An 11,211-nucleotide genomic window follows, 5' to 3' on the forward strand; every position below is an offset into this window, starting at 1 on the left:
ATGCTGAGCTAGATCTGAATTTCTTATTAATTTTTCTTTGCCACAGGGACTGTGTCCAAAATGGAAGCCCAAGGTAATTCTAGAAGTTCATATCCCACCTCCCAAACTCCAAATATACACTATCCAAGATACAGTATTTCTTTCTTCTTTTTTAAATATTTTATTTATTTATTTATTTATTTATTGACTTGAAACAGAGAGAGAGAATGCGCACAAGCATGGGTAGCAGCAGAGGAAGAGGGAGAAGCAGGCTCTCTGCTGAGCAGGGAGCCCGATGCGGGGCTCGATCCCAGGACCGTGGGATCACGACCTGAGCCAAAAGCAGATGCTTAACCGACTCAGCCATTGAGGCACATCAAGATTTTGTTTTTTTAAAGATTTTATGTATTTATTTGAAAGAGAGAGAGAGAGAGTGCACACAAGTGAGGCAGAGGGAGAGGGAAAAGCAGACTCCCTACTGAGCAGGGAGCACAATGTGGGGCTTGATCCCAGAACTCTGAGATCGTGACCTGAGCCAAAGGCAGACCCTTAACCAACTGAACCACCCAGGAGTTCATTTTTAAGTAATCTGTACACCCAACATGGGGCTCGAACTTACTACCCCGTGATTAAGAGTCACATGCTGGGGCAGACCCAGTGGCACAGCAGTTTAGCGCCGCCTGCAGACCAGGGCGTGATCCTGGAGACCCTGGATCGAGTCCCACAGTCAGGCTCTCTGTATGATGCCTGCTTCTTTCTCTGCCTGTGTCTCTGCCTCTCCCTCTCTCTGTCTCTATGAATAAATAAATAAAATCTTTAAAAAAAAAAGAGTCACATGCTGGACCAACTGAGCCAGTCAGACACCCCTTTTTCCTCTTTTTAAAATAGATTTCTGAGCTCAAAAGCAAGACCGAATCTTCCTAGTGCCAGAAATAAAGAAGGAAATTAAAGCCACAACGGCAATAGTGGCTGAAGTTAAGCAGTCCACAGGGATGCTGGGATCCTGAGGATTAGGGTTTTAATTTTTTTTTTAATTTATTTATGATAGTCACATAGAATGAGAGAGAGAGAGGCAGAGACACAGGCAGAGGGAGAAGCAGGCTCCATGCACCGGGAGCCCGACGTGGGATTCGATCCCGGGTCTCCAGGATCGCGCCCTGGGCCAAAGGCAGGCGCCAAACCGCTGCACCACCCAGGGATCCAGGATTAGGGTTTTAATACCAACATGGGGACAGAGGTTAAGCTGAGGCCCCAGGAGCAGCAGAGAAGTGAAACTGAGTGCTCTGTACAAAGCTAAGAGCTGAGAAGAGGCTGTTTCTTCTGGGCACAGAAGACAGAGAAAAACAAAAAATCCATCCACAGTCGCTGGGTTGCAGCAAGCAAGCCATCCAACAGGTAGCGGTTGGGAAAGTCACCATGAGAAATCAGAACCCCAAGGCTCACCAAAGTATGGGTTTGCATTTTGACTAAACTTCTGGTAACAAACACCTGAGAAACACTCTGAGAAACTCACAAATGGTCAGAAATCTGTGTTGCCTGTAAGACTGGGGTAGAAGCCAAAGCAAGCTGGCCCTTAGGGATGGGCAGGGGGCCAGGGGACTCAGGGGACTCCGGCAGGTAGGAAAAACACGAAGAGGTCAAAGAAACCTCCCCGGGTGACACCACCATGGGAAAATTCAATCCACTATGCAGATAACAGTAACCATGCCATGCCCCCTCCCTAGTGCTATTCTTTAATTGGGAAAACCGAGGGTCATTGAGCTTAAGCAAGTTACCAACAGTCAGTTAGCAACCAAAGTATTTAAGTTCTCTGTGACATAGTCTTCTCTCAGCTGTAAAATGAGAATAATTTTAGGCATCTGTCCCTCATAGGATTGCTCCAAGATAAAATGAAATGCTACTGGTAGGGCAGTCCAGGTGGCTCGGCGGTTTAGCTCTGCCTTCGGCCCAAGGCATGATCTTGGAAACCGTGGATTGGGTCCCGCGTCTGGCTCCCTGCATGGGGCCTGCTTCTCCCTCTGCCTGTGTCTCTGCCTCTCTCTGTGTGTCTGAAAGAAAGAAAAAGAAAGAAAGAAAGAAAGAAAGAAAGAAAGAAAGAAAGAAAGAAAGAAAGAAAGAAAGAGTCTTTAAAAAAAAAAAAAAGAAATGCTACTGGTATAGCACTTATTAGAATGATGCCCGGCACATAATAATAGTATTAAAACAGAGAAACTAAGTTTTAAAGGTTCAGAGATCAAAAAGGATTAGAGTCTCTGAAGGACAAGACCCTATGAAAAAAGAACTGGTGCATTAAGGAAAGGAATTCTGGAGGGGCAGGGGACTTAGTTGGTGAAACGTCCAACTCTTGATTTGGACTCAGGTCATGATCTTAGGGTCATGAGATGGAGTCCCGTGTTGGGTTCCGAGCTCAGTAGGGAGTCAGGTTAAGGATTCTCTCCCCCTTTTCCTCTGCCCCTCCTGCTCGTGCACTTTCTCTCTCAAAATACAAATAAATAAATCTTTTTAAAAAAGGAATTCTGGTGGCGCCTGGGTAGCTCAGTCAGTTAAGTGTCTGTCTTCTGCTCAGGTCATAATCTCAGAGTCCTGGGATGGGACCCCATTTTGGGCTCCGCACTCAGCAGGGAGTCTGCTTCTCCCTCTGCTCCTCCCCCACTCATACTCTCGCTTTTTTTTTTTTTTAAGATTTATTTATTTATTCATGAAAGACACAGACAGAGAGAGAGGCAGAGACACGGGCAGAGAAGCAGGCTTCTCGCAGGAAGGCCGACGTGGGACTCGATCTTGGATCCTAGGATCATGACCTGAGCCGAAAGTAAGCACCCAACCGCTGAACCACCCAGGCATCCCGTCTCTCGCTCTCTCAAATAAATCTTTTTATTTTATTTTATTTATTTATTCATGAGAGACACACAGAGAGAGAGGCATAGACACAGGCAGAGGGAGAAGCAGGCTCCACACAGGGAGCCCAACGTGGGACTCGATCCTGGGTCTCCAGGATCAAGCTCTGGGCTGAGGGCGGCGCTAAACTGCTGAGCCACCCGGGCTGCCCCAAATAAATCTTTTCTAAAATATAGGGGCACCTAGGTGGCTCAGTGGTTGAGCATCTGCCTTCAGCTCAGGTCGTGATCCTGGGATTCTGGGATCAAGTCCCATAGCAGGCTCCCCACAGGTACCTTACTTGTCCGTGTCTGCCTATGTCCCTGTCTCTCTCTGTGCGTCTCTAATGAATAAATAAATAAAATCTTTCAAGAAATAAAAATTTAAAAAAGAAGTAAGTAGTTTATTAGATAGCAGGTGCAATGGATAGAGCTGCAGCCGGATTTTTGGATTCACATCTAGTACTGTGAGGCGCCAGTTATGTAACCCTTGACATGTCACTGGGCCTCTCTTACATTCAGTTTCCCATCTACAAAATTGCAACCAGGAAGGGAGCGAGTCAAGACTGAGCATAGGCTCTGGAATTTCACTGTTAGACTGAGTGCCGACCCCTGCCAGGCGAGCCTTGGGCAAATTACTTAGCTTCTCTGCCTCAGACTCATCTCTGAAATAGGGTTGTTTATGAAGATAAAATGAGCAAACATATATAAACATATATACATGTGTATATATACCATATACATAAAATATACATAAAATACTTAAGTGCTGGGATGCCTGGGTTGCTCAGTGGTTGAGCATCTGCCGTTGGCTTAGGGTGCAATCCTGGAGACTTGGAATCGAGTCCCACATCAGGCTTCCTGAATGGAGCCTGCTTCTCCCTCTACCTATGTCTCTGCCTCTCTCTCTTTGTGTGTCTCTCATGAATAAATAAACTCTTTAAAAAAAAAAAAGTGCTCAACGCACTTAAGTGGATTAATACCTATGTTCTCAATGACCTTGGGAGGTTATTGCAAAGATTTTTTTTTTTTAATTTATGAGAGACACACACAGAGAGAGAGAGAGAGAGAGAGGCAGAGACACAGGCAGAGGGAGAAGCAGGCTCCATGCAGGGAGCCCGATAAGGGACTCAATCCTGGGACTCCAGGATCACACCCTGGGCCAAAGGCAGGCACCAAACCGCTGAGCCACCCAGGCATCCCGCTTATTGTAAAGATCAAATGAGCTGATTGATGTTAGAATATATGAGATGTTCAGTAAATGCCAGTGATGACCACCCTTCCTGGACGGCTTCCTCTTCCTTGGGCACCCACCACCACTGGATAAGCAATTACCCAATAACTGGATGGTGGCAATGGCAGGCAAATGAGGGAGATGGGAGCAGGCCAAGCCACAGGAGGAAAAAGGCCCCTCTGTACCCAGAATGCAGCTCTTCCTCCTCTGCTGGATTTGAGTGGGGGATGGGAGTATTCACCTTCCCTTCCCCTCCCATACACGGCATTTACGTCATAGGATTGGAAAAAGTCATTGAGTTTATTGGAGGAGTGCAAGGGGAGCCCAAGATTCATTGGTTTACACATATGCACGCACACACATACACACACACAGATACACACATCCAAGGCAATGCTGCTCCAGACGTTGACGCTGTCTGCTTAGGGTCCCAGATTTCAGGATCAGGTACAGATCTCAGGAGGAGCCTAAGGAGGCCCAGGCTAAGTAGAAGACACGGTGATGGGGAGGTTCCAGAAGCCTGCCCCCTGAACACCAGGCTTGGGAACCCTTTCCCCCTTCCCTCCCTGAAAACCACTTCCACTCCTACCATCTTCCTCTTTCTCCCCCTTCCTTAGAGGACTGTTCCCAGCTCACCTGAAGGGAATCATCTCGTGCTCCAGGTGCTCATGCGACCCCCTCCTCCCCACGCTGGTTCTGGCCCATTGGGATTATCCATGTTCTCATAGGAGTCTGCATCTGGTTAGGACCAGGAAAGATAAGATGCATCTAGAGCCAGAAGTAGGCTGGGAGGGGGTGAGCCTCAGAGGACAACAGGGGACAGCAGCAGAGGCACCCACCTTCCTCATGACTAGGACCAGGCTGCGCCCGAACAGAGCGGAGCTGGGGGGCTGCATACAGGATCCCTCTCATATCCTCGTAGGACTGGGAGCCTGCTTGGGCAGGAGAGGTGAAGGCCTAGAGCCACGCTGGGCTTGGAGAAGGGAAGTGCAGCCTAAGATACAGAGGGAATCTAAGGAGCAGAGGGAGGCGGAAGGCCTGGCCGTACTAGGAAGGGGTGATTAGGGTCAGCATCACATTCGGGACCCTTGTTAACAGTTTGGTCAGATGTGGGTTGGATTATGATCATTGTCAAGAACAGAACTGGCACAAGTCAAAGTCAGAGCCATGAAGAGGTTGTAGAGACAGCTAGAGTCAAAGCTGTGGTTTGCATGGGGGCTGGGGTGATGGGCAAGTCAAAATCCAGGCGGGAATCCCACTAGGATCTGAGTAGATGTTCATAAGTTAGGGTTGGGGTAAACACTGGGATCAGGATTAGGGTTGAGGTTAGTGTTAGAATCCATCCAAAGCCAGAATTACACGTGGGGTTAGAGTCAAGGTCAAGGTTGAGGCTGAGCCTGGAGTCAGAGCTGAGGCCAGGTCAACTCAATCTGTGCAAGGCAGGACCGTTCCTAGCATTTCTCACCAAGAGAGGTTGCCTCCCTGCTGGGGTCCCAGGCTGACCCACGGGGGCTCAGGAAGTCTAGAGAAGAGAGTGGGAAGTTATTCCTCCTGGTCTCCAGGTCACACATATACTCCCCCACACACCCCACATTAATGTGACGCTCCTCACACACACCTACTGTCCTGGTGACTGGCTGGGCCAGCTCTTCATCCTCATTCTCGTAAGACTCAGCAGCTGCAGAAAGAAGAGAACTCCAGAGATCACTCCTGCCCTGTAGGGGCTCCACAGCCAACTGGGTCCTCCCAAGCCTCTGAGGCCCCACAAGGACCCCAAATTACCGCTGGAGAAGGAGTCTTCATCCTCAGGACCCAAGGCCTCATCCTCAGGATTCTCATAGCCGCTACCATCTGGTAGTGGAGAAGGAGGGGGGTCCAGCGTGGGCTCACAGTCCATGGCTGAGAAGGTGGGGGAGCCGTGGGGGGCGCGGTCTTACCCTGGGAGAGTTGGTCTTGCCCGAGGTTGGAGTCATTCTCATAAAACTCGGAGCCCTCCTCACTGTCTGGCTCTTCATAGGCCTCCCCTTCCTCTTCTTCTGGGCCTGGGGTTTAGGGACGCGAATAGGAACTGGGTCACCAGCCCCCGACCCCCCGCCTCCAGGCGCCGCCAGTCCAGCATTCCTGCCACAGAGCCGCAGGGGAGGACCCCCCCGCCCCCCCCCGCCCCCCCCCGCCCCCAAGCACCTGCCGGCGGCGGGCTCCGAGACCCCGCGGCTCCAGCCTCCGGGACGTCGCTGCGCGGGCTTCCGTAAGACTGGACGGCGGCCCCGAAGCCTGCAGCCCACCTCAGGGCGCGTCCTGGAGGAAGGAGCGTGGTAGCGAGGGAGAAGGGATGCCGCGGGTCAACGTGCAGGGGACAGGAAGTTGCCGGGGCGGCGGGGGCGGGGGCGGGGCGGCTAGGTGCGCCTCCTGGCCCGGAGCCGAGGGGCGGGACCCACAGCCGAGGGCGTGGCCTCAGTCTCAGGGGAGGTGTGGCTCTCGGAACTAGACTTCAGGTCCCGCGCCCTGGGGGCGGGGCCAGGAGCCAGGGGCGGGGCCACGGGCTTTGGGGGCGGGCCCTGGCGTTGGGGGCGGGGCTCGAGTCTGGGCGGGACTCCGCGTCCCGGGGTGCGCTCTTTTTTTCTGAAGGCGGAGCTCTGAGCTCGGGGAGGCTGGGCGCCCCGGGATTGGAGTGACGGAAAAGGGGTGGGGTTCAGCTCGGAGTCAGAGACCTGGCGGTGCCTCCTACCCGTGCCAGAGGTGGGCGTGGGAAGGGAGAGCACGTTCCCGTACTGATTCTGGGCCCCGCTTCCCGGGGGAGGCGTCACTTTGAAGAACCTGGAGGAGGACCGGGAGTTGCACTGTGAGGCCTGGCCCTCAGCGCCTAAGATGTAGTCACGTGTATTTTGCTCCTCTGTTCTGCCGCAGCTTACAGAGGGGTCTGGGATGACTCCAAGGAGGTCTTCACAGAGGACGTAGCTTTGGAGCTTGGACAGTATTTCAGGGGTAGAGGTGGGGAATAACACGGTGAGCGGAGGACACAGTAAGTGCAAAGCATTGAACCAAAGTGCAGGGATGAGAGACTGCAGGGGCGCTCGTGTCATTACCGTCTGGTGGGATCGGTCATTCGCTTTCTTTTCCTCCTGAGGATCAGGGCTGGTGAGAGTGAAGGGGCGTGATCAGAAGAGGCAGGGGGAGGTCACTTGGGTCAATGGAGGGGAGGGGACTTCAAAGTCCAAGGGGCCCCGTAAGTTTGGAGGGCAGTTAGAAGAGTGGGAAGCTGGACTGGAGATCTGTGGGGGAGGTATGGGAAGAGAAAAGGTGGCTATCGGACTGGCTGGTGTGAGCTGTCCTGGGCGGTCCTGGGGAAGATGGGGTATGTTGGGCAGACGGGCTGGGGGACATGACTCACCTCTTCGAAGATGAAGAAAGCTCACCAGGGAACCCAGGCAGAAGATCAGATAAAGTAATGGCACAGCAGGGACTTTCCAGCCACCAGTCTCCAGCAGCCAGTACCTTACTGTGAGGGAGAAGCAGCTATGAGAAGGGACCCCAGGCTGGCATGTTGCTCCCCAGCCTCAAGACCTCAAAGGGGCATAAGTCTGGGGACATGGACAAGACACAACCCCCAAATCACAAGCTACCAGGGGGGCTCGCCTCCCTCCCTCTGAGGTCAGGGACCATGCCCCAGAGCCTGACCTGGGGCCTAGGGCAGTATCTACAGAAAAAAACCATTACTATAGTTAGACTATGTTGGGATTCAGGAGAGCATGAAGATCAGCTTCCTGCTGCAGTTAAGGGCAGTCATGTTCAAAGTGAAGGAGAGAGTCACATTCACAAAGTTAGAGGTAGGAAGCAGCAAGGTACTGGGGTGAAGTGTAGAGTGAAAGTTGAGGTTGAGTTTGAGAACTGTGGTTACGGTAGCATGGGAGGATTATATCAAGGGAGTAAGAAAGGGCAGAGCACTGTGACCAGTTTGATGGGTGGGTGAGGAAAAGGAAGGATACCCAGGTTCCTGGCTTTGGCCCATGGGCAGGTGGTAGTGTCTGTCCTTCACTGACACACAGACACCCACAAGACTTGGAGAAGATATTGAGTATGACTTTATATATTTTGAAACTTCAGGGACATCAAATGACAGGAAATGGCTGGGGGTGAGGTGTATGGAGCCTGGAATCAAGTCACTAAGGCGTGGAGGCCTAAGGAGTCATGGGAGTAAAGGAGGTCAAACAGGAAGAGTGTGTAAACAAGAATGAGAGAGCACTGATGGAACAGGATGAGGCCTCAGAGGTCCAACAGTGAGGCGGGGAGGAGGAGAAGGAAGACCCTACCAAAGCAGTTGGGAAGAAGCAACCAGTGATAGGAGACACAGAAAAGTAGTGATTTGGAAACAAGGGAGGACAGAGGCGGCGTCAGTGGTCAGGATAGAAGCTGGGGTTTGGGACGAGTCTGGTACTAGCTCCCAGGTTGGGGCGCCAAGGTTGACTGGCTTCCAGTTCTTCCCAGGAGCCCCACACAGATGCCCCACCATTGGGAGAAGCTCTACCTGACTGGGCAATGACCTTCAGCTGCATCACAACGGTCCTGTTGCCATGGTAACAACGATAGGTACCAGCATCTCGAACTGTGGCCTGGGGCAGCAACAGAACAGCCCCTCCGCTGAGGGTGCCCAGGACCCACATCTCTCTGCCTGGGGCATCCTCCCTCAGGTCTAAGCTCAGCAAGGAGATGTTATGCTTCTTGGGGCGCACGTGGGTCCAGGAGATGGGGCCTCTGGCCACGAAGGCAGGGGGCACCTCACAGGGCAGCCAGAATGTGGAGCCAGGGGCCACGATGAGGTCTGGGGCAGGGAGAGCCAAGGCTAGGAAAGTGTAATCCTTGGGGTCTCCTCCCTGCAAACCCTCCCATTCCCAATCACCATCCCCTCATCCCTGAAACCCTCTCTTCCCGGCATCTCCGCAGCACCTTACCTTGGTTGAGGCTCTGGTTCAGAGTGCCCCGGGGCAGGGCACATTCAGGGTCTGTCTCCCAGATCTCAGGGTGGTCTTTTGCCCACACGTACAGCTGGGAGCTTGTGGGGTAACGAGAAGAGGGCTTGGGGCCCTCTGAGGGTCGGTTCCCCAGGCCACAGCCTGAGTCATTTAGGGCTGAAGCATTCCACCGGAAGAACTCCCCTGGGAAGAGACCCAGAACCAGATACAGACACATCCAGGAAAGGCAGAGAGATACAGAGACCCAGAAAACCAAAGACAGATGGAGACAAAGACCCAGAGAGAGAGATAAGAACGACAACTCAGAGAGAGGAGGGAGTGAAAGATGGAACAGCTCAGTGTTGAAGTCACAAAGCCACAGGAGTTTTGAGGAGCCACCTGGAACCAGCGGCAGGCATGCTCGATCCTCAGCCCCTCCAGCCCCTCCTCCCAAATCTGTTTTAGCTGCTGAAGGCCTCCATCCGAGCTGGGCCTCCCTCTTCTCGTCCGCCCCTCCCTGCCCCAGCCCAGACCTCACCACTGCCTTCCACGCTGACTGTCCAGCCGGACTGCCAGGCCTGCTCGGAAGGGGGCCCTGGCTGGCACAAGTAGAAGCCCCCCATCTGGTCAGAGACGTTGAAGACGAACAGCTGGATGCCCAGAGACCCCTTCCGGATGCCCAGGCCTTGTGACCAGAGGCCCAGCTCTGACTGAGCCCCCTGAAACCAGGCCTGCTGCTCAAGGGGACCATCTGAGGGAACTTTGAGGCATGGCAGCTCAGCTTTGCCTCCCTCTGAGGAGAAAGAAAGAGGGAGAGGAACCCTTCGCCCCCTTCATTCCTCACACTGGATTATTACCCAGCACCCCCACCAGCTGGGAGTGCGTAGCTCTCAGAGTCCCAACTCCTCCCTGAATTTTGCAAATAACAAAATGAAGGCCCAGAGAGGGTGGGTTCCTTGGCCGAGGGCACCCAGCAGAAGCCAAGTTCCCAGCCCCAACTCTTTCCATCTGTACCCTTTGGACATACCTTTAGCCTCCACCTGCAGTGTTTCCTGGGGCCTGACTCCCTCGGGTGTAAGGAAGAGGAGGAAGAAGAGGAGGAGAGGAGGTGGCATGGCGGCCAGACTCCCCGGGGCACCCAGCTTGGCCGCGCAGGGGATGCTGGGGCAGGCGGGGGCCTGGGGGGCACTGAACCATGAGCGTCTGTGGGGGCGGGCGAGCGGGCAGTCCCCCAGGGAGGAAGGGGTGGTCACACCTCCAGTCCCCTTCTCCATGCACCCCTCTAGACCCACAAAACTTGTCTTCTCCCTGCCACGCTTTTATTTTCATCCCGATACTTACCACCGTGTGAAATGATCTTGTTTGTGTGTCTACTTGTTCACTTTCTGTTCCTCCCACTAGAATGTAAGCCCCTTGAGGCAGAGCCTTGGTCTTGTTCAACACTGTATGCACGGTGCTCTGGGACAGTGCTTGGGGCATAGCAGGGGGCCCAATAAATATTTGTTGAATTGAGTGGCTCCACTTTTGGGGGCTCTCTCCTTCTCCCCTTCCCTTCTTTAACCCTAGGCTTTAAACCCATTTCTCTTCACACACACACATACACCCCATTCATTTTTTCGACTGACATTTCTTGGGCCTCCTTCCCACTCTGTAAAACCAGCCTGTCACACATCCTTTGAGATCTGGAAGACTTGACTGAATACTCTGTGCCTGGGCAGCCCGGGTGGCTCAGCGGTTTAGCCCTACCGTCGGCCCAGAGTGTGATCCTGGAGACCCAGGGTCGAGTCCCACGTCGGGGTCCCCGCATGGAGCCTGCTTTTCCCTCTGACTATGTCTCTGCCTCTTTCTCTGTGTCTCTCATGAATAAATAAATAAAATCTTAAAAAAAAAAAGAATACTCTGTGCCTAACACTTAGCTAAGTTTCTTCATCTCTCTAAGCTCTGGTTTCTTTCTCTGTAAACTGGGGATAATAACAGTGCTAGCAAAATCTCATTTGGGGGGCACTGGGTGGCTCAGTGGTTGAGCTCAGTCTGCCTTCAGCCCAAGGCAGGATCCAGGATCCTGGGGTCCTGGGATTGAGTTCCGCATCGGGCTCCCCTTGAGGAGCCTGCTTCTCCCTCTGCCTATGTCTGTGTCTCTCAAGAATAAATAACTAAAATATATTTTTAAAAA

General features: G+C 52.9%; 1 protein-coding gene across 1 annotated transcript; it reads right to left on the reverse strand.

Annotated features, from left to right (window-relative positions):
- Positions 1–4,365: 4,365 nt before the first annotated feature.
- Positions 4,366–10,153, reverse strand: CD19 (CD19 molecule). Its single transcript, XM_055339193.1, has 16 exons — positions 10,066–10,153; positions 9,577–9,831; positions 9,039–9,242; positions 8,615–8,908; positions 8,138–8,147; positions 7,481–7,584; positions 7,176–7,224; positions 6,818–6,906; positions 6,274–6,387; positions 6,027–6,131; positions 5,875–5,940; positions 5,708–5,767; positions 5,555–5,611; positions 4,929–5,021; positions 4,726–4,827; positions 4,366–4,571 (listed from the first exon to the last, which is right to left on the reverse strand). The coding sequence occupies exons 1-15, from the start codon at positions 10,151–10,153 to the stop codon at positions 4,736–4,738; spliced, it is 1,680 nt and encodes a 559-aa protein (XP_055195168.1). The 3' UTR covers positions 4,366–4,571; positions 4,726–4,735.
- Positions 10,154–11,211: the final 1,058 nt, after the last annotated feature.

The sequence above is a fragment of the Nyctereutes procyonoides genome, unplaced genomic scaffold, assembly GCF_905146905.1.
Source record: "Nyctereutes procyonoides isolate TBG_1078 unplaced genomic scaffold, NYPRO_anot_genome, whole genome shotgun sequence".
Lineage (NCBI taxonomy): Eukaryota > Metazoa > Chordata > Mammalia > Carnivora > Canidae > Nyctereutes > Nyctereutes procyonoides.